The sequence below is a fragment of the Spermophilus citellus genome (genome assembly GCF_964194105.1).
Source record: "Spermophilus citellus genome assembly, chromosome: 9".
In the NCBI taxonomy this organism is placed as follows: Eukaryota; Metazoa; Chordata; class Mammalia; order Rodentia; family Sciuridae; genus Spermophilus; species Spermophilus citellus.
The window spans coordinates 133945380-133970996 of NC_138191.1; the positions used below are offsets into that span (position 1 = coordinate 133945380).

Genomic DNA, 25617 nt, shown 5'->3' on the forward strand with positions numbered 1-25617 from the left:
GACGTGGTGTAGGCCACTTTAAATGAGTCGTGGTTTTGCTGTTACTTTTCTGTTGCCTGAAGAAAGAGGCTCAGTAAACCACTGCATCCGTCCCAGGGACTGCCTACTGAAACAGCTCTTTCTAGTACATGCCTCAGTTGTGACCTCTACATCCCTGTCTTGCAGGCCAAACTTCCAGAGCTGCAGCCATTTCCTTCTCCAGATGGTGATACTGTGACCCAACATGAGGAACTGGTCTGGATGCCTGGTGTTAATGACTGTGACCTCCTTATGTACTTGAGAGCAGCAAGGTAATAGGAATCTGCCCCCTCCTGCTTTCTGAATTAGGACATATGAATTGATTAGAAGGGAACAAACTCTCCTTTCCCTGAAATTTTATTTATATATAGGGCATTCTCTAACTTTAAGTTTTAAGCCCTCTATAATCAGGGCCCTGATCTTACCAGAGAAAAATAGTTTACCCTATTACTATTCTTCTTACTTGGTTTTGTTCCACATCAGGTTTTGAGTTCTTCAGAAGGAAAACATTTTTATTTTATTTTTTAATTTTTTAAAATATGTATTTATTTTTTAGGTGTAGCTGGACACAACACAATGCTTTTTATTTTTATGTGGTGCTGAGGATCGAACCCGGGTCCCGCCCATGCTAGGGGAGCGCTCTACCGCTGAGCCACAATCCCAGCCCCAGGAAAACATTTTTAAGCCCTACATGTAATCATCACCCACCACCCCTGGTTCCAGTTGAGTAATTTGACAATTCCATTTCAGATTTCATGTTCTCTCTACTTTGTAGTTGTTCATTAATGCCAGACCTGAACCTGAGGTTTTTGTGGCTTATCTACATGAAACATTTACCTGTGGTTCTGTAGAACTTGATAACATAAAAATTGGAGAAGGGCAGTTTAAATCCATTCTTAGTACATAACAGGCAGAGAGCCTTCCATTGTCTGCACTAAGTTCTGAGACGCTGCAGTGTTGCCAGTGAGTAGTACTGGAAAGCACAGCTCCAGGTTCCTGAATTCTGCTTCAGATACTTCTAGATACTTCAGATACTTCAACAGTGCTAGGCATGGTGTTCCAAGGTAGAGATAAAAATGTGTAAATGGAGTAAATGACTACTAAGGGTTCTTTAATCTCTCAACTTCTCACTTTTAATAGGAATCAATTTTGCATGCCTTCTCAAGTCTTTTTTTTTTAATTGTACATATGGATACTTTGCTTTCAAAAGATTTTAATCAAATCATGTTATATGCATATATAATTGCACCAAAGGAAGTCTCACCTTTATGTATATATAGCAAATACCAATTAAAAATAAATAAAGCGGGGCATGGTGGAGCATGCCTGTAATCCCAGACTTGGGAGGCAGAGGCAGGAGGATCACAAGTTCGAGACCAGCCTCAGCAACTTAGTAAGACTGTATCTCAAAATAAAATAAAAAGGACTAAGGATATGGCTCAGTGGTTAAGTACCCCTGGGTTCAACTCCGGGTACCAGAACAAACAAACAGGCAAGCAAGCAAGCAAATCAAGGAGTGAAAGGAAGATCCCTAGAGGAGGGGAGAGAAAGTGGCAGGGGGGAATGGTAATTGTAATCAAATTCCTTGCATGTATGATTTTGTCAAAATGATTCCAACTCCTGTGTTTAATCGTCTAGTAAAAAAAAAAAAAAGATTGTAATGTTGTGGGGTATTGTGACAAATAGATTATTCATGTGTTCAGATCTGAAATCTTAGTACTATTAAAGCTGGGGAAGAAACAACAAATGAATCCAACTCAAAGTAACATTTCTGTTGCTGGGTTGCTGGGGGGGTGAAGGGTTATAACAGGCATGTTAGGTAGGTTATCATGCATGTGATAGTGGAATTTGGAGGGGCTGAACATGAGCTCTGAAGATCTCTGTGGTGTTGCTATGTGCTGATGAAGCAAAGAATTTCCTTTCTTCCCAAGGAGCATGGCTGCATTTGCAGGGATGTGTGATGGAGGTTCCACTGAGGATGGCTGTGTTGCAGCATCTCGCGATGATACCACCCTGAATGCCCTGAACACTGTAAGTCTTTGAAGTCATCCTGGGCAGAAAGTTCTTTCCCCCTGTGCTAGCTGTAGGGAAGATGTGATGACCATGGAGTGTGAAGAAGCTAGTCATTCCAGAAGTAAGTGCAGTGTTGTGCTGTTGGGAAAGGGAGGTGAGATGTGGTCTTGGCCCTTGGGCTCAAGTTGTTCCAGTTGCCAGACTTTGTACTTCAGTGTATCCTCAGGCCAGTGACCTGGCTTCTCCAGGATTGTGATGAGCCTCAAAAGAGGCCTGGTAATAGTGGTTGATACTCACTGAAATCTCATGAACCTGATCCCTGTGTGTAGATAATCTTATTTAATCCTCACGCACCCACTTGTGGTAGGTTCTATTATTAGCACCTTTTTAGACACAAGAAAACAATTAAATCACAGTCCAAGGTCATATATTCATGCATTTAACCTCCTCCACTGTGTCTGAAACCGTGTTTGAAAGTACAGGGAGGAGTACAGAAGAAGCTGTGCTTCTTGGATAACAACATTTTTTTCTTTTTTTTTAAAGTTTACTTGGGGACCATTTAAAAATTTCACATGATAATAAAACAAGTTAAGTTTTAAAAATAACAACCCTTCTGGGAATAGTGGCTCAAGCCTCTAGTCCCAGATATTTGGGAAGCTGAGGTAGGAGGATAGCAAGTTCAAGGCCAGCTTGGGCAATTTAGGAAGACCCTTTTCCAAAACAAAGAATAAAAAGTGCTGGGGATTTAGCTCAGGGTTAAAACAACCCTGGGTTCAATCCCCAGTATACACTCCACCCCCCCCCAAAAAAAAAAAAAACTGAAAAAAACTGAAAAATGGAAAGTAAAATGAAATCAGTGAGCCTAACCTTTCTGAGTTTATTGAGTTTGTTGCATGATATGCCACCATAATTACTCATTTGCTTTAATGCCATAATACCTACACAGCAGCTCAGAATAGCAGTTTATACTGCTATAAACAATATGATTACTGAAAGCAATTTATTATTATTTTTGGACACTTCATTTTAATCTTAGAATATATTCTAAGGACTATTCTGCAAGCTATATAGGTAGATTAATACATCTTGAAGTTACCTGAAATAATCCCTGTCTATATGGTTGCAAATATGAAATCATCAAATCCAAATAAGTAATAATGAATATTTATGGAATCAAGTTTGATACGATAGTCTGCCTGGTTATGTATATTTACATAAGACATTAAACATGAGGCTTAGCAGTTCTTCCAATGGTTAACTAAATATAATTTAGTTAAGTACCCCTTACCCCCTTTTCCTTGAGCAGTCACTATAATTGGAAGGGACTTTAGAGCTCATATGTCCTGTCTCTAATTAAATATGAATCCAAGTTTTAGAAGGGTCAGATGACTTTTTAAATGTCCGAAGTCCAAAAAGATCATAGCATAGGAAAGAAAATATCCTCCTTCCCAATTCAGTTTATATGTTTGCTTGCTTTTTTTTTTTTTCTTGGTATCAGGGATTGAACCCAGGGGGCATTTAAGCACCGAGTCACATCCCTAGTCCTTTTTATATATTTAATTTTATTTTGAGACAGGGTTTCACTAAGTTGCTCAGGCTGGCTTTGAACTTGCAATCCTCCTTCCTCAGCCTCCTGAGCCCGTGTGATTCCAGGCATATACCAACAAGCCTGGCTGTAAATCTTTTTACTGCACAGTTATACCACACAGCTTGCTGTTGAGGAAATGTACAGAAATTTGATTGATTTTGATTTTTATTCCTGGTTTAATTAGGTGGTTGTTACATAAAGCTATAATAGCCTCTTGTATTTTGGAACTTTCTGAGAATGTGCTGTGTTCTAAATAACTGCATTTTCTTTCACATTCCATAAAATACAGTTGTGTACTTTAAAGTAGACTTTTGTATACTTTCTCACTGATTTTGTCTTTTTTTTTTTTTTTTTTGGTGCCAGGGATTGAATTTAGGGGCACTCCACCACTGGAGCCACACCCCAAGCCCTATTTTGTATTTTATCTAGAGACAGGGTCTCAGTGAATTCCTTAGCACCTCATTTTTTGCCAAGGCTGGCATCAAAATCGTGATCCTCCTGCCTCAGCCTCCTGAGCCACTGGGATTACAGGCGTGTCCCATTGCACCCAGCTTTTAAAGAATTTTTTTCCCTGAACATATATAATAACAGAGCCAGAAGAGACCTTTGCAGTTATCTTACAGATGAGGTTAACTGAAACTCAAAGATTGGTGATACTTCAAACAGTTCTTGTGGGTTAGGTAGAAGTGTTTATGAATTCACAAGGGCCATAAACTCTTAAAAGAAAGACTTTGATATGAACTTCTTTCTGTTTAGAATTTTGTATAAAAGCTTTATGAGTTGGGTGTCATGGCACCTGTCTATAATCCCAGCTGCTCAGGAGGCTGAGGTTTACAAGTTTAAGACCAGCCTCAGCACCTTAGAGAGAAGAGCGGGTGGGTGCCAGAGGTGCAACTCAGTAGTAGAGCATTTTCCTAGCTTGTGCAGGACCTGGGTTCTAATCCCAGTCCTACCAGGGGAAAAAAATAAAAAGGGTATGAAAAATTCTGCTTTCATAACTGCTGATCAGTTGAGAGTTTTGAGTGATGGAGATTTTTCTGTATTTAATTAAATGTCTATTTTTGGCACTGTATTCCTATTCTTATCCAAACCCTCTAAGGATTCTGTAGAGTATAATTTTATTCAGAAAGAATTCTAGCTATTTTTGTCCATGATCCTTTGTGACATGTTCTTTTTGAAGATTTCATTAGCATTGCTAGAGAGTTTTTGATTTGGTGAGTTTTTATTTCCTTGAAGCTGCCTTGCCATCACTTGACGTTCTTCCTGTCTTGACTGGCCCATGATGTCTCCCGTGTCTTGTGTTGTGCAGAACTGATGCATTTGGCCACTGAAAGGCTGTGCACTGTGTGCTTGTTTTGTTATTAGTTGAAAAGGTTAGTGTTATAGTTTTTGTGCTTCCTTATTTTACTGGCTGATGGTTTGGTTATAGATACTTCCTTAATGAAAAGTGAAGTTTAAAAAATTTAATGTTAATTGAAAAAAAAAGAAGTAATATGTCTTGCAACTAGTATCTGAAATGGGGACAGTCATGTAGACCTGACACTGACTCCAGGTAGATACCTTCAGAATTCAGTTGGATTGTTGGATCCCCAGCTGGTGTAGGAAAATTAGGTAAGTGGTATCAGAGAATCACAGAACTGGCCAGAGTAATGACTGGCAACTTAGGAAATCAAGGATCTACCAATTTTTTTGTGATAATTGCAATAAAGTTCAATATTTTTCTATCTTCATTAAATCTATTAATGGAAATAAAATAAAGTGAATGAAAAAATATTGTGAGACGTTAATGTTTATTTGCTTGTTTTGGTTCTGGGGATTGAACTCGGGATACTTTACCACTAAGCCATATTTCCCAGCCTTTTTCTTTTTTGAGAGAGCATCTTGCTAAGTTGATGAGTTGTCCTCAATCTTGTGATCCTCCTGAGTTGCTGGAATTATAGGCATGCACCACTGTGCCAGGCAACACGTTTTTATTTATTTATTTTAGAAAAATTTGGGATTGAATGAGGGCTTCATGCATGCTTGGCAAGCGCTTTACCACTGAGCCACATCACCAGCCTTAGTGTTTGTTTTGGTTACCTTAGAATAGTAGAAGGTTTGAGCTGTATTAATTTAAATTTGAAAGATATATACATTGTATGAGATTTATGTTTTCTTCAGTAGACCATAGATTTAAAACAAGGTAGCTGGTTATGGTGGTGCATGGCTGAAATCCCAGTGGCTAGAGAGGCTAAAGCAGAAGGATTGCAAGTTCAAAGCCAGCCTCAGCAACTTAGCGAGACTCCATCTCAAAAAGAAAGAAAGAAAAGGGTTAGGGACAGGCTCAGTGGTTCAGTGCCCCTGGGTTTAAATCTCTGGCACACGTATACATACCACGGAATTAACCTATGAGTGGTTAGGCAACGTATATGAAATCTGTGTGGCCACATTAGAGTTTGTTAAACATCTCAGTCAGACTATTTAAATATATATTTTAAAATAGTTAATGTGTGTGTTTATTTTATTTGGCACTGGGGATTGAACACAGATGTGCTCTACTACTGAGCCACATTCCTAGCCCCCTGCCTTTTTTTTTTTTTTAATGTTTATTTCTTAGGGGTTTTTTTTAATGTTTATATCTTCATTTTACATTTATGTGGTGCTGAGGATTGGACCCAGTGCCTTGTGCATGCTAGGTGAGCGCTCTACCATTGAGCCACAACCCCAGCCCATCCCTAGTCCTTTTTATTTTTTATTTTTATTGCCAAGTTGCTGAAGCTGGCCTCAAACTTGTAGTCCTCCTGCCTCAATCTCCTGAATCATTGAGAATACAGCCACTGCCTGGTTGAACTGTCAGTTTTTTTTCTTTTTTTTTTTAATATTTATTTTTCAGTTTTTCGGCGGACACAACATCTTTGTTTGTATGTGGTGCTGAGGATCGAACCCGGGCCGCACGCATGCCAGGCGAACGCGCTACCGCTTGAGCCACATCTCCAGCCCCTGAACTGTCAGTTTTTTATGACATTCATATGGACCTATTTTTAAGTGTAAAATCTTGGATTACTTATTTTGATTCCTTTTTTTGCATCCCTCACAAATGAGATTTTTAATGTGTAATTTTTAAAACAACTTAATGGGTTGTAATTTATGTATGTTTTTTTTTTTCCCTTTCTTCTGTTGTATGTATCTTGAAAGTACTGTGATAATCAAGAGATGAAAGTATTTGTAGCAGCCCTCAGGGCTGCCTCTTGCCCTTTATAACCTACTTCTGCTTCTTGCCCCAGGTTACCACTAGTGTTGTCTGTCACTGTGGAGCAGTTGGCAGTTCCTAGAATTGTGTGTCATGGAATCATACTGTGTGTCATATTTTGGGTATGACTTTTGGGGGCGGGGGGGTTGAGTGGGGTACCGTGATTGAACTCAGGGGCACATCCTCCTGCCTCAGCCTCCTGAGCTGCTGGAATTACAGGCATGCACCACCACGCCTGGCTGGGTGTGACTTCTTTCAGCAAAATAATTTTAATATCCATTTATGTTGTTTCATTTGTGAATTCCATTGAGTGGATATGTATGTGTTTAACCAATTTTTTTTCTTTTTTTTTTGGCCATTCACCTGCTGATGAACATTTCAGTTGTTTCCAAGCTTTTGGCAATTAGGGAAAAAGCTTTGATGAACATTGCTGTACAAGTCTTTGTATGGATTTGTATTTCATTTCTCTCAGATTGAGTGGGGCAGTGGTTTCCTGTGAGTAGACAGCTTTTCAAGAAACCATCCCACAGGTTTCCACAGTGATTGCAAGTTTCTACTTCCATACGCAGTGCGCTAGAAGTTCAGTTCTTTTTTTTTGAGAGAATTTTTAAAATATTTATTGTTTAGTTTTCGGTGGACACAACATCTTTGTTTGTATGTGGTGCTGAGGATCAAACCCGGGCTGCACGCATGCCAGGCGAGCGCGCTACCACTTGAGCCACATCCCCAGCCCCTAGAAGTTCAGTTCTTTATAATCTTAACCAAGACTCAGTTGTGTCTGTTTCTTTAATTTTAGCCACTTTAAGGGGTGTATAGTGATAGATCATAGAAGGTTTAATTTTAATTTCCTGATCACTAGATATGTTGAACATATTTTCAAGTCTTATCACCCACTTGTATATACTATTTTATAATGTATCCGTTTAAATTTTTTTGTCCAATTTTTAAAAAATTAGACTATTTGTCCTTTATAATTTGGTTGTAAGAGTTCTTTTTGTCTTTAAGATAGAAGTTCTGCTGGGTGCAGTGGCACACACATGTACTCCCAGTGGCTCGGGAGGCTGAGGCCGGAGGATCGCAAGTTTGAAGCCCACCTCAGCACAAGTGAGGCACTAAGCAACTCAGTGAGACCCTGTCTCTAAATTAAATAGAAAATAGGGCTGGGGATGTGGCTCAGTGTTCAAGTGCCCCTGAGTTCAATCCCCCAGTACCAAAAAAATAAAAAAAAAAGATAGAATTTCTTTGTGACCCTCTTTGCTATATTGTGAATATTTTTCCATACAGTGATCTTTTTTTTTCTTTTAATGCTATTTTTTATATTTAATTTTGCTCAAGTCCAATAAATCATTGTTTTCTTTTTGTATAAGTATCTCTGATTCAAAGACATCAAAGATTGTTTCTGTACTTCCTTCTAAAAATCTTGGATTTTATATTTGAAGTTAATTTTGTATATGATGCTTGTTGGGCTGAGAGTTTTTCTTTTTTTATTCAATCATTTATTTATTATTAATTTATTTGTTATACACAATGGCAGAATGCAATCATTTCATATTATACATGTAGAGCATAATTTTTCAAGTTACTGATTGTACACAAAGTATTTTCATATCATTCATGTCTTCATATATGTACTTAGGGTAATGATGTCTAAGTCATTCCACCATCATTTCTACCCCTTTGCCCCCTCCCTTCTCCTCCCTCCAAGAGTTTTTTCTTTTCTATCCAGATGCCAGTTATTGGAGTAACCTTTCTTAAAAGATGTCTTTTCTCATTAAATTGCCTTGACAACCTTATTTTGAAAATCAATTATTTGTAACTGGGTGCAGTGGTGCACACCTATAATCCCAGCTACTTGGGAGGCTGAGGCAGGAGGATCACAAGTTCGAGGCCCTCCTCAGCAATTTAGCAAGGCCCTAAGCAACTTAGTGAGACCCTGTCTGAAAAAAAATAAAAGGGCTGGGGATGTGGCTCAGTGGTAAAATATCCCTGGGTTCAATCTACAGTACCCCCACCCAAATACACACACAGACATATTCTCATTCTCTCCCTCCCTCTCTCTCTCTCTCTCTCTCACACACACACACACACACACACACGTATATATATGTATTTGCCTTGTTTTGATACCAAAGTAATAGTATCCTCAAACATTAATTGGCTAGTATTTCGTTCTCTATTTTCTTAAAGAGTTTCTAAAGTTTTAATGATTTTGTTTTGGTGCCATATGTTTGCTAGAATTCACAGTACATCCATGTCTAAGTACTTATTTATGAATAGTTACTTCAAGTTACAAATAGATATAGGCCTATGTTTATAGTTGCTAATGTTGACCCTTCTCGTTTCTAAAATTGCTAATTTATTTCTTCCTGACCAATTTTAATAGAAATTTATCAACATTATTGATCTGTTGAGGCAGCCAGAGTTAGGTTTCATTGGTTTTCTCTTTATTAATGTTGTTTCTAGCCAGGCTCCTTGGCACAAACCTGTAATCCCTGTGGCTTGGGAGGCTGAAGAAGGAGGATCACAAGTTCAAACCCGGCCTCAGCAACTTAGGAACACCCTGTCTCAAAAGATAAAATGAACAGGACTGGGGATGTGGCTCAGTGGTTAAAGTGCCTCTGGGTTCAATCCCTGGTACCCCCTCCCCCCGCCCCCCCCCCAAAAAAAAGTGTTTCTACCTATTTGAGGGTTTAATTTGATGTCCCCCCCTCCCCCAGCTTCCTAAAGTGGGATCTTAGTAATTCATCTTATGTCAAATTTTGAGTTGTTTTATCTTTCTGTTTAAAATGTTTTGCAGATTTTTTGAAATATTTTTCTTTGACCCATGAATTATTTAGAATTAAATTGTTTAATTTTCTGATACTTGTAGCATTTCTAAATTTTAATTTTTGATATATTGCCAATTTATTTTTTATCCCCCCCCCTTTTTTTTTGTACTCAAAATTGAACCCAGGGGTACTTAACTGCTAAACCACATTCCCAGCTCTTTTTTTTTTTGAGATAACATCTTGCTACGTTGCTTAAGGCCTCGCTAAGTTGCTGAGGCTTGCCTTTAACTTGGGATCCTCCTTCCTCAGCATCTGGGCTTGTGCCACCACACTGGGCTCCACTTCATCCTTGTAGTAGTCAGAGTGCACTCCATATGGTTTCAGTCTTTTCAAATATACTGAGAATTTTTTCTTGTTTGGCATGTGATTTATCTAGGTTTATGTTTCATGTGACTTGTAATGATTTTTACTCTGCAGTTATTGGGTGTGTGGCTATATTGTTAGTTTTTAAAAAGTGATTGATATTATTCAGCTCTTCTATATTGTATTAAAGTTGTTGTTATCTAGTTGTATTCTTAGTTATTGAAAGAGGTGTATTAAAGCCCTCATCCAAGAGTATGGACTTGGTTATTTCTCCTTTTGGTTCTGTTTATTTTTGCTACATACTGCACCGTCGTCCCCTCCACTGGGGGTGAGGATTGAATCCAGGGGTGCTTAACTACTGGACCACATCTCCAGCCCTTTATATTTTTAATTTTGAGACAGAGTCTTGCTAAGTTTTTCAGGCTGGCCTCTAACTTGCAATCCTCCTGCCTCAGCCACCTGAGTTGCTGGGATTACAGGTGTGTGTCACCATGCCCAGCGTGCTGCATGAATTTTTGAAGTTGTATCATTAGACACATGACACATGTACATTTATGTCTTTCTTCACATCTGGTGATAACATAGCCACTCTAGCTTGTTTTTGTGGTATATCTTTTCTCCAGCTTCTTATTTTAAATCTTATTTTTTTCTTTGTATTTAAAATGCATCTATTGGGCTGGGGATGTGGCTCAAGCGGTAGTGCGCTCACCTGGCATGTGTGCGGCCTGGGTTCGATCCTCAGCACCACATACAAACAAAGATGTTGTGTCTGCCGAAAAACTAAAATAAATAAAAAATATTTAAAAAAAAATAAAATAAAATGCATCTGTTGTGTACTGCATTTGTTCCCTACTTTTTAATCCAGTCTGAGATGTTTTTATTGGGAGTTGTTTATTTTAATTTAATGCTTGTGGTTCGTAGGTTATATAAAACTTGAGCCACATGTATACTTTTTAAAAAAATGTTCTTAAGTTTTAGGTGGCCACAGTCTCTTTATTTTACATTTATGTGGTGCTGAGGACCAAACCCAGTGCCTCTGCATGCTAGGTGAGCACTCTACCACTGAGCCACAACCCCAGCCCCACATTTTTAATATAAGTGCCTTCATTGGAAAAGGTGGAGACACTAATTTATACAGTAGTTTTTCCATTATCAGTGGTTTGTATCTTTGTGGTTTCCATATCCTATGTACTGTAGTCTGAGAATATTAAATGGACTATTACAGAAGTAAACAGTTCATAAGTCTTAAATTGTGTGCCATTCTGAGTAATGTTCTTTTGTTGTCCCACTCCACCCACCTGGATGGAGTGAATTTTAGGAATTTTCTCCTTGTCCAGTGCATCCATACTGTATATGCTACCTGCCAATTAGTCACTTTGTAGCCTTTCAGTTATTGGATCCACTGAAGCAGTCTTCCAGTGCTTGTATTCAAGTGCCCATTGAAATACTCAGCTAATGCTGAATCACAGTGTCTGTCATTCACCTTGCTTCATCTCATCTGTAGGCAGTTATATTATCTCACATTACTCTAAGAAGAAGGGCAAGTATGGTACAGGGAGAGAGACCACTTTCATATAGCTTTTATTGAAATTAGACATGATTTTTAAAATTTTGTTATTATTTATTATTGTTGATCTTATATGTACCTAATAGATTAAATGTTATTGAAGATGTGTATGTAGGTATCAGAGAAACATAAACAGTTTGATACCACCGTTGTGGTTTCAGATATTCCCTGGAAGTCTTAGAATGATCCCCTGAGGGCAAGAGAGGACTGTGGTAAATACCTTATTTTCATGGCCACATGACTTGTTGTTTTGGTCCAGTGGGCAACTTGCAGAGTAGTTCTGGACAGTTTTTCTTTGCTCATACATGTTAACATGTATTATCTTTTTATATAAGAGCAATTTTGTACTACTGTGGAGAAAGAAGAAATATCTTCTTGTCTTATTGGAAGGTGAAGGTACTCTTAATGATAATGGGCATATTCCTTTATGTATGTAATAATAATATGTTTTATAGTACTTTAATTTTTTTTTTTTTAACTAGACATCAAACCCAGGCTTGGGCTTGTGAGCCAAGTGCTTTGTCACTGACCTACATCCCAGCTCTACTTTAATAGTTTAAATTGTGGTAATTGTAAATGTTAAATTATTTACATTTTGATGTGTTATGTTAAAATACAATTATGTTCAAATATGAAGAGGCATAATGTTTCCCCGAAAGATCTTGTCTGAAATGTCTCTGTGTGTGCAGTTGGTAGAGGCTCCCCATTCACTTTTAGCTTGCATGAGTTGTAAACATGATGCTATGCAATGTACAGATGGCCTGTCTTCTCCTCACAGGGTTATTTACAATCTTTTTTTCTGTTTACAATAAGACCCTTATATTCATGCTTAGAAACTATAGCAGAAAGAAAAGCCCTGTTGCCTGAGACTGTGGTTTTCTAGAAAAACCATGCTCACTTACTTTTGCTACCCTGATACTGGATTTCCTTCTTGGCGCTCGGGCATCTATTCCATTTCCTAATAAGATTAAACAACTTTTTTGTAGTAATTTATTACCATTTTTATGTTTACCTTTTCTCACCAATACTCTCTTTTTCTGTGTGTGTGTGTGTGTGTGTTACACACTTATATACACACTTTATAAAAGTAAAATTTTAATCATGCAGCAAGGAGTTTATCTCAATGGAGACAGCTTTATTCCCTGAAATATGGATGGCTGTTAGATATTTGGATTAAGCTTTTTACATATTCAACAGTGTGTCTGTTTACTTATTTATTTATGCACACCCACATCTGCTTCAACAAAGAATTCAAGTCTTCCAGTAGCCTAATGGTTTTTCATCTGTGACCTGTAAATACCACTGTTTGTTAATCATTGATATTAGTCATCTTCATTTCCTGAGCCCTACCCTGACTTGATATCTGGTTTTTGGTGGAAAGGTCCTAAATGTTTATTGAAAGGTGGAATCCAAAAATAAGGCTCAAGTCCATTATATTTGATAATCCAGAACTTGGTTTTTTGAGGTTGCTATAGCAGAATATGCAGATTAGCCTACTGTAAGGATCAATTTCATCTTTGTTTTATTCTAAAAAATATTAAATTGATAGATTTTTGTTATAGATTTCTTTTTGTTCACCTTTTTTTCTTTCCTTTTTTTTTTTTTTTTTTTGAACCCAGGGGTGCTTAACCACTGAGCCACATTCCCAGCCCCTCCCCGTTTTTAATTTTTTTTATGGGGGGTACCAGGGATTGAATTCAGGGGCACTTGACCACTGAGACACATCCTCAGCTCTATTTTGTGCTATATTTAAAGACAGAGTCTCACTGAATTGTTTAGTACCTCATTAAATAGCTGAAGCTGGCTTGGAATTTGCATTCCTCCTGCCTCAGCCTCCCAAGCCTCTGGGATTATAGGTTATGCACCATGTGCCCAGATAGCTGTTTGTTGATCTTTTAGTAAAAGTCACCAAGGCCTCCAGACTGGATTAGCTCTTTAGCACTTGTGACAAGAATGGGATGTGTGGTGTATTTCTCAGCTCCTACATTAGGCATTGCTGGGTGCCCTTTTGTGGAGTCTACAAAAAGCCTGTGGTCAGAAATATTCTGATGTTCATTCTACACACACACTCTTTAGTCATATTCTTCTTTTTTAAGTATTTCTCCATTCAAATGAATTAACATTAAATGGTTAATCTTTGCTGATTTGGTTTAAGGAAGAGTGGTGGGGTCTTTTCAGGGTTCTTGATTTGTTGTTGAAAAGAAAAAGAATAATGGGATAAGTTGATATGCTTCATGATTTCTTATTATGGAAATCCAATAAATTTCAGAGCTGCACCTTATATAAATCAGTCTTGACAAGTACTGCTGTTAGTGTTCTATTTGTGTAATAACAGGCTATTGGAGTCTGCTGCATGCTGTGCTGTTAATTAGTCCTGTTAGTGGAGATGCAGACACCATGTAGTTGAGGTTTTCTGGTAAAATTTACCTTTTCAACTGATTATTAACATAATAATATATAAATTTCAACTTTTAGTTATTGTGTTTTGACCAATTGGAAACATTTTGAGCTTAGATTTTGAAAATTAAGTGTTACAAAATTTTACCAGTTTTACTTTCTTTGCGATAAGAACTTCATAAACTCCCTCTATTCTCAAGTTCCAGGTGGCAACTTGTAAGAAATCACCTGATTTATTTCTTTTTCTTGGTTTTTTTGGATGCATATGGCTTTTAAGTTTTACTGTCTTACTATTTTGTTCCTTTTCAGGTGGTCTGTAGCTTTGCTTAAAGCTTCATGCCCCACTCTCTTCTTCCCTGAGATGATGGAGAGCATTATCTGGTTTCTCTGGCGTGGATGGGAGATAAAGGCCACTTATATTACAACCTCTGATGATGAAACCTTCGTGACTTGTGTTTTATAGTTTTATCTTTTTTTTTTTTTTTTTTTTTTTTTTTTTTTTTTTTTAGAGAGAGAGGAGAGAGAGGAAAGAGAGAATTTTTTATATTTATTTTTTAGTTCTCGGTGGACACAACATCTTTGTTGGTATGTGGTGCTGAGGATCGAACCCGGGCCGCATGTATGCAAGGCGAGCGTGCTACCGCTTGAGCCACAATCCCAGCCCTGTTTTATAGTTTTAACAGAATAGTTTATCCTAGATTCTTTTAATTTGTCTTGCTCCTAACACAGCCTTTCACAGGCGGGGCTCTGCTTTTCCTTATGAGCCACCCCATCAAGATTCTTCAGCCATTTTTTTCCTTTCATATAAAAGCTTTATTGGGATATAATTCAAATTCTATCTAGTTCACCCATTTGAAGTGTTCAGTTTTATGGTTCTTAGTATGTTTGAGATTTGTGCAACCATTGCCACAATTAATTTTAGAACATTTCTGTTACACCACAAAGAAACCCTGTACTCACTAGCAGTCACTTCCCATTGTCCCCTCTCCTTCAGCCCCTGGCAGTCACTGAGCTACTTTCTGTGTTTTTGAACCTGACTGTTCTGGAGATTTCACATAAATGGTGTCGTATAATACCAGCCTTTCATGATTGGTTTCTTTTTCTAAGGGTGGAATTTTCAAGTTTCATCTGACATTGTGATATTAGCCATTTCTGTGTATGACCATTTTGTTTTTCCTCTGGTCAGCCTTGCTGCATGTCTTCTAAGCCGGGGCCCCTTCACCAGAACAGTGCTCTTCAGGTCTGAGCACTGTGAGGTGCTAGGAGGTGCTGGCAGGCACTCCCACAGTTCATCTCTGAGTACAGCTTCAGCTCATGCCACTTTGCATGCTGTATTCTTTTTGGTCTTGTTTTAGTCTCCTGTTACTTGTTGTGTTTTTCTTTGTATGTTTGCCTTGGCTAATCATCTTCTCCCCTGCCCTGAGCTTTTCCACTGAACTCTGATCCAGGCACAGGACCTTAAGTTTATCACTGTTGTTTTCAACTTATTAGGTTTCAACTATTAGCTACCTAATGCCATTAATAGCAATAATAAAAGTAAATTTTATTATTATTTTTATTTTTTTGTAACTTTTATTATTGATTGAGTTCTTATATACTAGACACAAGTTTAAGTGCTTTTTATGAACTAATTTAATCTTCACAATAATTTTATAAAGTAAGTGTGGTATCATCTACAAATTAATAAATGTACCTGTCTTATAATTAGAAACATAATAATTTAACCTTGGGGACAGAACAGAATTGAGGCCAGGCAGGGCTTTATAGCAGTCCTCTTGAAATGTCTTGGAGGATTTGCTCTTTAGCCACTTGGAAGTTTCTCATGCTTCATGCGTGTTCCTGTGTCTCCATCCTTTCTTCTTGGCTGTCAGCAGGGGCTGAGAAATGTGATTCTTTCATTTTTGTTTTGCAAAAATTAGAAAGTTCATTTGTTAACATAAGGACCTTTTTCTTGGTAATGATTGATATTGTGAGAAATGTGCATTTAAGCTGGACATGGTAGAGCATGCCTTTAATCCTGGTGGCTTGAGAGGCTGAGTTAGGAGGATCCAGAGTTCAAAGCCAGCCTCAGCAATGGTTAGTCACGAAGCAACTCAGTGAGACCCTGTCTCTAAACAAAATAGAAAATAGGGCTGGGGATGTGGCTCAGTGGTCTAGTGCCCCTGAGTTCAATCCCTAGTACAAAAAAGAAAAGAAATGTGCATTTAATATTTAATATCAATCTTAACATTTTAATATATTTGAGCCTGTATCAATCATTCATAACAGTATTTAGCAAATTGGGATGAATTATCCTTTCTACATTTACAAAGAGGCTCTAAGAGCTCGGCCTGCTGGCACACACACCTATAATTCCAGCAACTCAGGAGGGTGAGGCAGGAGGATCACAAGTTCAAAACCAGCTTTGGCAACTTAGACCCTGTCTCAAAATAAAGAACAAAAAAAGAGCTGGAGATGTGATGCAGTGTTTGAGGACCATGGTTTAATCCCCATACCAAAAACAAGAATGACAACAACAAATAAACACTTGTTGAAGTCTTTGGGAAAAACCATTCATTATTTATTTTTTTCAGTAATAAAAACATGTGAGTTCTTGCTGTTTGCATACCATGTGGGACAACGTCTGATGAAGATGCTGATGACCTAAGTGTCAGCCTCATTGTTAGAGCAAACCAAGCCATGAGTCTCAGAGGGGCTCATGCATTAATGTGCCTTCTCCCAAGTACTATAAAAGGCTGGCATTTATAATATTTGTCCTAGTATGTGTTTCTCATTCTCTCTTGAAGTATACTTCAGAATGCTTTTTTATAGTTCTCCTAAGTGATTTTTTTACCCCTAAATTTTGAGGGTTGGTGTATTAGTTTCTTGTGACTGCTGTTAACAATTATCACAAACCTGGTGCTGAAAACAACAGAAATATATTCTTTCATGGTTCTGGAGGCCAGGAATAGGAAACATCAGCAGGACCACACTCCAGTGGAGAACCCGTTCCTCATCTCTGCCAGCTGCTAGTGCTGCTGGTAGTCTTTGATTGCAGCCTCATTTCTCTCTCTGATCATCCTCACTTGAATGGTAGCATTGAATTTGAGGCCTGCCTGGATTATCTACAGTGATCTTATTTCATGATTTTTACATTTAAAAAAATTTTTGGTATTAGGAATTTAACCTAGGGGTGCTTTTTTTATTTTGAGACAGGGTCTCACTAAGTTACTTAGGGCCTTGATTAGTTGCTAAGACTGGCCTTGAATTGTGATCCTCCTGCCTCAGCCTCCCAAGCTGCTGGGATTACAGATGTACACTGCCCTGCCTGGCTCATGATTCCTTTTTTAATTTTATATTTTTAAATTTTGAGATAGTCTCACTAAGTTGCTGAGAATGGCCTCAAACTTGTGATCCTCCTGCTTCAGCTTTTCTTGGTTCTTAGTCACATTGACAAGGACTTTTTTTTTTTTTCCAAGTGAGACCACATTCGTAGGCTCTGAGAAATTTGATGTGGATATCTTGTGGTGTTCTTGGCCTATTACAGTTACAATTACTATTGTATAGAGAACTACTAAAAAATGATAGCCCAGGACAGACTTCCTTTATCCTCCTCCTCTTCCCTCCTCCCTCCTCCTTCCTCTTCCCTCCTCCCTCCTCCTTCCTCCTTCTTTCTTCTTCCTCCTCCTCCTTTCTTCTGCCTCCTTCCTCCTCCTTCCTCCTCCTCCTTTCTTCTTCCTCCTTCCTCCTTTCTTCCTCCTCTTCTTCTTCTTTCTTCTTTCTTCTTCTTCTTTCCCCCTTGTATTAAGGATTGAACCAAGGGGCACTGTACCAATAAGCTACATCCCCAGCCCTTTTATTTTTTATTTTGACACAGGGTCTCACTAAATTGCTTAGGGTCTCACTAAATTGCTAAGGCTAGTCTCCAACTTTTGATCCTCTTGCCTCAGCTTCCTTAGTCACTGGGATTACAGGTGTGTGCCGCCATATCCTGTAATTGTTTCTTCTCCTTCCTTCCTTCCTAGCATTTCCTTGACTTTTGTATTTAGCCTAAAAATTTGAAAAATTTCTATACAATGTCTTCAACCAGAATATAAAATCTTATGTGAATATTTGTCTGTGAATGTGGGTGAGAGGATATTTTATGACACAGATCCTTTAATTTTTTTTATTAGCAAATGAGAATTCAAATTTTACAGTCTTATATTCATATATTTAAGTTTTAAATTAAAATATAAAAATTTTCTTCTACAAAGAGATCAGCAAAGTTGATATTTCTGGGTGTATGTTTTTATAAAGTATCTTTATGAGTACTTATGAACCTTTTGTCTTTCACATCTACATAGAGTTCTGCACTTTGATTTTTTTCCTTTAATATTTCTTGAGCATTGTATGTACTAACACTGAAACATCTATAGTCATACCTTACTGCAGTAAAGGAATGCAATCTAATTACTAAACCATACCTTTACAGTGAACATTTTTAAATGATTAATATTATGAATATTTAATCACAAAAAAATTCCCTTTCTACACCCTTTTCCTTAGGGTATTGTTTCTTGGTGGCTTTATGGACAAGGTCTTATATGTTTGTCAACTTGATCTTTAAGCTGTCCCCGAATAAGCCCATGCTGCCCTTGACCCCATAGCTTTTTACTAATTCAGTTTCCTACCCTACAGCCTTGCTCTGTAGACCTCTCTTCCAGAAGACTCGATGTTCTTTGCCCCTTCCTGGCCATTTGTTTGGGTTCTTAGATGACAGCACTGTCAGCCCCCACTTCCCTATCTCTTAGTTGGCTTGTCCCCACCCTGCCCACAGTGTTGGGCTGCGTGTCCTAGCTTCCCAAGCATTTTAGGAAGATTGCTCTTTCTTTCCCTGTAGCCTTCCCTCCTTCTTTTCTCCTTCAGAAATGAGGTGTAGTTTTTTTCAATTAGTCTCAAACCAAATCTACCTTTCTTGATGCCTCTGAGTGACCATTGCTAGTGGCCATTACACAAAATGACATGTTACCATTAGAGTTTGAAATCTTTGGCTTGCATCACAGTTTTCCAAATTTTGAGTCCTCATCATTAAGCAGTCTTTTGCTGCTGCTCTTCTCTGAAATCATACAGTCTTTCTGATTTGTTATTTTGAGACCTCTTATTAAATTGGGAAAATCAGTATCATGAAGTGGCGAGGTTTCTGTGGTTCAGGGTGAGGGACTTCTTGGTCCTCCACAGGGCCATTGCTTGGGAACACTGTTTTTCTTGCCCAGAGGCTTTCTGCTTATTTCTTACCTCTGTTCTTAGCTAAAATCCCCAGGTAACAGATGAGTCACACAGAAATTTTCTTAACTCCAGTGCTTTACACGCTTTGGTATTTGCCACTTTGGTCATTGTTCATAACTTTGTCAAGGCAGTTACAAAGATTAAATGGAATATTGTTTTCACTACCTTAAAATCCCTTGTCAGAAACTACCAAGATTGAGGCTGCTAAGCCCCATGGATTGGGATCAGTTAATTCTGCATGTGAATTTCACAAGGTAGGATGTAAAGCCATTTCTATAAATGTTTCTCTCTCTCTTTTTTTTAAAGCTTTCTTTTTTTTAAGTTATAGATGGGCACAGTACCTTTATTTTATTTATTTATGTGGTGCTGAGGATCAAACCCATTGCCTTATGCATGCTAGACAAGTTCTCTACCACTGAGCCCCAGCCCCATATAAATGTTTCTTAATCCTGGTGAAGCTAGTCTTGACTTAGGTTTTCTATGTTTTTGTGCTTTTGTTTTTTTAAAATTTAACTTTGAAGGGGTCTAGTCAAAACCTTTTTTTATACTCTCTAGATCAATTCATCATTTATGAGTCGACTCCTAGTTCCTACAGGAGATGGATACAGCTGTGGTTTTGTTGTTACCCTCTAGGTTTGTGCCCATTTTCATGTTACATATTTGTTTCTGTTCTCAAAATGGTGAAGATGCTAAAGTCAATGAAAATATGTTTTAGTTTTTGCTTGTGGCCCTGAACAATTTCCTCTGGTGGTCTTTCTCAGCTGATAATATCTTTCAGAAAAGCATATGAACAATGGACTTATGAACCTGCTGGTAGCTTTTCTGTCTGTGGCCAGAGTTCCACTCCTGTGTTGTAGCTGCAGCTGTGTCAGCAGGTCCACTTGATCAGTTCTGAGCTGCCTCCTCCCCTTAGGAGCACTGCTGCAGCCTGTGTCCTCACTGCCCCTGCTTTCTTTTGTTCTGTGGTTGAATCACATTCAAAGGTAGAAGGAAGGATTGTGAACTTAAGAAGAGAGGTTATTCCCGTGCTAACTGGCTAACTGATTAATTATCCATAATTTCATTTAAAGACCTCTGGTATAAACCTGGTTTTCATAGAGACTTTAAAAATATGACAAGGTGAATCCCTGTTGTCTTAAGTCAAACCAGGTAAGTGGTGTAGCTGTTAAGTGTTTGGGGGAAGTGGCCTAGGCCAGAGGCTATTTTTTTCCTGAATTAATGAATCAATATCATTACCATTTCTTCATTCATTAAGATGTCTTATAATATCTTGCCTTTTAAAAATCTTTATAAAGTGAAGGAATGTTGTAAATTGGAAAGTTTGAAGAATTACCCGCTTCTGCCCTTTCTGTTAGGGCTGAAGAAATGCAGAGCCACAGTCTGCTTTGCCAAATGCAGCTCGTGAATTCTCTACCCGTCACTTGAGTTCCAGACTCAAGTTTCTCTGGGTTTCCAACAGTATGCCAAGTTCTCTGTGGTTTCCTACCTCACTCCCCGTTTCATCCTGTCTCAACAGAGGGGATCCATGCTGCCCCTGCTCTCCAGCTTGTTTTCTTTCCTGAACGCGTCTTCTGGTGTAGCAGACCAATGCTCTTCTATGTGGCTGTTGGAGTCTCTTAAGCAAAAATCTGTCCCAAGCTCTTGTATCTTTGCTTCTGTCTATGAGCTGCTTCCTGGTGATCTGTCTACTGCTTCCCTTTTTAGTCAGCTGTTCCTAATTGCAATTAACTAATAACAGCACTTATCACAGATCTTGGTTCATGCCAAGTAGTCCTCCAAAGTAGGTTCTCCTCCCTTTCTGAGGCTGAGAAAACTGAGACTTAGCAAGATAATTAGTGGTAGAGCACTCACCTAGCATCTGTGAGGCACTGGGTTCGAGCCTCAGCACCACATAAAGATAAACAAATAAAGGTACTGTCCATCTACAACTAAAAAATAAAGATATTTAAAAATCAATCAGTCAGTTAGTCAGTCAGTCAATCAGTCCAACCCAGAGCTAGTTCTAGTTAGGCTTCAATTTTTCTTTTTTCTTTCTTTTTTAAATATTTATTCAGTTGTAGATGAAAACACAGTATCTTATTTATTTTTATGTGGTGCTGAGGATTGAACCCAGTGCATCACACATGCGAGGAAAGCACTTTACCACTGAGCTACAGCCTCAGCCCCAAGGCTTCAACTTTTTTTTTTTTTTTTTTTTTTTTTTAAGATAGAGTGAGAGGAGAGAGAGAGAGAGAGAGAGAGAGAGAGAATTTTTAATATTTATTTTTTAGTTCTCGGCGGACACAACATCTTTGTTGGTATGTGGTGCTGAGGATCGAACCCGGGCCGCACGCATGCCAGGCGAGTGCGCTACCACTTGAGCCACATCCCCAGCCCCAAGGCTTCAACTTTTAAGACTCCTAACTTGTGTCTTTGGTACCAGGCTCTTCTTGGTGTTTGTGTTGGTGTGAAGACAGTGTCAGAGTGTGAAAAAGACAGCTGGTGGAAATTGGTAAAGAGAAACAAACAAAAAACAAATAAATGAATAAATGAAAAGAAAAGAAAAACCCTTTCGAGTTTGGTCTGGCCCCTGATTTCTAGGTGGCTTACCTGGCCTCTGTGGAAGTACCATCTATGGTGCTTCCTTTCTAATCTTGCTGACTGGAGCTCTCTTCCTGTGGGTCTAAAGCACCTTGAGGAAGCCCACTGCCAGGTTGAAGTGGCTTGGGGTTCTAATGCAATGTCACAGGGGTAGCCTGGGACTGAGGAGGATTCAGGGCAGTCTGAAGAGTTGAGTTGTATGTGAGGTGTGGCCTGGACATGTCACAACCTATTTTGGTTAGTTCCAAAAATATTGTGTTTTGGGGTTATTGCTGTTCATGAAGTGAAGGCAAAGCTGGTCATCGTGCCCTGATTGGTGGTCTTCAAGATTTAATTGATGATTTTCCAGACTAAATAAATATCATCCCCGTCAGGGTTCATTGTGTGTTTTTGTTGTTTGGTTTACATGTGTCTTTCCTTTTTGAGCTGCTAGTTTCCTCCTTTCTTTGCCCCGCCTCAGTTCCAAGATGCAAGAAAACTGAGTGTTTGCTGCGTCATCACAGGTGAGAGGCTTTGTGCCCATCTCTCCCACTTGAGTGCCTGTCTACAGCTGCAAGTTCAGATGTTGTGGAGCAGAGACTGTGTCTCAGACTTCTTCATGGAACATTGGGTTTATGTAGAATCTGTGCTCTGCTGCTTGCTAGGAAAGGGCCTGGAGCCAGACACTAAATCTCTGGGTTTTATTTCTTATTTTGGTACTCTAGCTACAGAGTGATGAAATCTGCATTGCCCAGCAGACCCTTCCCCACTCCTGCCTCTCTTCTGTGCAGCTTCAGGGGCCAACATGATTCTTGGAACATTGTTGGTACATAGAAAGTGATGGAGAGGGAAGATTAGTTCAGTGATTGTGTATTTTCTTCAGAAAATTAATCAGACCTTTCCCCCAGGTTTTACGCTTAGTAAATTCTGTGTTTTTGTCATTGTCTGTGAAATGTGCTTCCACTGAATATTCAATTTTAGCCTCAGTCTCCCAAGGGCACTCTCTGTTGCATAAATAGTGTTATTTGGTGTGGCAGTGGCCAAACAAAAATCAGCATTGTGTTTGTAGTTTTAATTGTCATTTCTTTAACATATACAAGTATCATATTTTGTACTTGGTGCTAGGTCATTGGTGATGTGGGTATGCATGAAAATGTATTTATATCTCTGAATTATGGTTTAGGAGAAATTTTTTTTAAACTATGTCTTTGACAGATTTTGACAAAAGTCTTTCTCATTTGTGTAAATAATTGAAATAATTAAAAGCACATGAAGAATTGTAAGAACTGGATTCCAAATCCCACCTTTTTTCCTTTCAAGATTATTTTAGCAATTTAAGCAACATTTTGTGTAGTAGGAGACTGAGATATCCTTTTGTTCTTAGTGGACTACAATTAATTATTTGATATTCAGCCTGAAAGCAGGCTGACTTGGGGCTTTCTGCCATTGTTACAATAGCTACGATTGCGAAGGATGCTTCTGTGAAACAGACTGCCAGGTGCAGTGCCATTTGATCTAAAAAGGTCACAGGAAAAGGGACATTTAAATTAAGTTATAAATTACAATTGAAGAACAATATTTTGATGTGTGAGACCAGAGATGTCAGAGCAGGGAGATGTAATCCATGGGTTCATTACAGAACAGAGGCGCCTGACAGCTGAGCCACGCCAAAAGGAAAATTTATGTGCAACATCATGCAGACAGAAAACAGCAGCTCAGACAAGAAGCAGGAGTAGAAACGTGAAACCTTGCGGTAACACAGAGTCTATGCTAATAAGACTGCCTGAGGTCCAGAGATGTTTAATGACTGCTGTAATATAAATGAGGTGTTCGGACATGTGCACATTTTCAATCTTATTTAAATTAAGACCTTGTCTTTGCTCTATAAAATAACATACTTTATAACCAGGCATTACGGTAAGTTATCTCACCCTTCTGTCCAACATACAGATTTGCTGAAATTTCAGAATTGTTTAGAGGGGAGTTAAAGCTTGAAACAAGATTTCTATCCATGGCAGCTTTGAGGAAGGATATAATTTAATGTTTATGGCAATTCAGGAGAAGTTCAATCATGAGTTAATTAAACTGTAGGCAGTCATTAAATATTATTTATTCTTTTGAGAAACTTGCCAGTAAAGCACTTATATATATTAAATTATGGAAAGTAATAAGCAGGGAATGATTTGTCAGGCAGGGTGAAAGTAGCAGATTTAACTTGGGCAATTATGCAGAAATGTGTTTTTCTACTCATGGCATGGTCCTCTCTTAATGCTAATCCTTCCTTCAGGTCAGGGGTTAGAACAAGACAGGGTGGATGTGTAGTGACAGTCAGCATTGTTGGCTCATTGATCCCCCTACTTGTTTGATCTGTCTTATGTAGGAGTTGTGCATCTATAGTACCAACGCCGCGATGCACCACTGCAGGGTTCAGAGCAGTTGTATGTTTGAGAGTGTTTGGCACGTGTGTCTCATGGAATGCAGCTGATCTGGGACAAAGCTGGCAATGAGTCTGCCTCCTGCCTCCAGTCCTTTGCCTTTTTTGTCAGGCTGCAGAAGGCTTGGAGTCCTTGAGAGCTTTTTGTGCAGCTAGAAAAATGTGTCCATTTCTGGATGCACAGTGAATCAGTGGAGTGGTTACTGTCCTCACAGTGGAACCAAACCAGGTGTTTTTCAGAGGCTGCTTTTGTGTTCAGCCCCCAAATCCCCTCCTGAGTCCACTGTGTGGAGTTCATGCATGCCTGTCCTTGCATGCCCTTGTAGCCCTTTGGCCAGCCCAGTTATTGGCATAAAGAGTTGCTCAGTAGCTGTTTGTGTAGTGAATGGAAAGCCACTGAAGCTGGATTGTCCTGTTTGATCTCATGGTCCCAGCACTTCTGAGCAGAAGATGTGGTAAAAGAAGGCTGGACCCTAACAGGGGAAGAGTTCACCTGTGCTCTTTCACAAGGAACCAAACAAAAATGTAGGAAACAAACATCTCATTGCAATATGTGGAGCAAGCCTGTGGGCCATAAAACACATTGCTAAAACAGCAAAACAGGGTAGTTCTATGATGCAACCACCTGAAATGATAGTGGATTGATGAAGAATCACCATTTTGTTATATTCCCCAGTCATAAATCCCAGGTCTTGACCCCTGCTTTAGGGAAGATGGGTTTCACAAGTATAGAAGTACAGTTATGAACTTTAAAAAGCTGCAGAGAGATTTACTCGTGTTTGTTCTTTGGATAAAAACAAAACACTGCACACCCAGGGGAATGAGGTTGCAAGCAGTTTCTGCTAAATGAGATCTTTCTTCAGTGGTTGGTGGAGTGATGGGGATGGTGTAAGATCTCAGTGATCTTTTCAGTAGCTCCTAAATATGTACAGTTCTCTACATTCTACAAACTGTGTTTCAGATTTTCCCAGCTTGACTTGGCTACAATATAGGCAGAAAGGTTTAATTGTATTGCTTTAATTGCTTTTCCATGGCTAGAAAGTGAAGCTATAAGAAGCACCCCTACCAGCCCCCCAGTATCTTCCTTGTAATTTCTTGCAATAGTCTTCCCTTGGGAAACGGTAGAAAGTCTTATTCATATTAAAGAACCTTTGACTTTAGCTGTACTGAGATGCCTTCATCAAATGTCCTGATGAAACAGATCATCTCTGTGATCTTGAGCAGATGTTTAAAATTGAAAACCAATCTAATATTTTTCACAAAGTGAAATTTAAATCCTTTAGAGCTTGATGCTATATTGGTAGAACAAATGTTTTTAATGCCAGTTCTTTGAAGATATAAGATAGCTAGTGTTTTGGTAGGTGTACCAACTTATGTGAGGAATAAAGTTGAAATGTCCAGTTTAGTTCTTCCTTGACCTTAATTTGGTCCCTC

The 25617-nt window shown here is 38.7% G+C and overlaps 1 protein-coding gene across 4 annotated transcripts in view; it reads left to right on the forward strand.

Moving 5' to 3' along the window:
• The window catches only part of RERE (arginine-glutamic acid dipeptide repeats), a 306083-nt gene that overhangs the window by 176283 nt on the left and 104183 nt on the right, over positions 1-25617 (forward strand). For all 4 annotated transcript variants that reach the window (XM_081305735.1, XM_081305737.1, XM_081305736.1 and 1 more), the window contains 2 exons: positions 166-290; positions 1950-2049. In XM_081305735.1, coding sequence (XP_081161861.1) covers positions 166-290; positions 1950-2049 — 225 coding nt within the window. The remainder of the gene's footprint in view (positions 1-165; positions 291-1949; positions 2050-25617) is intronic.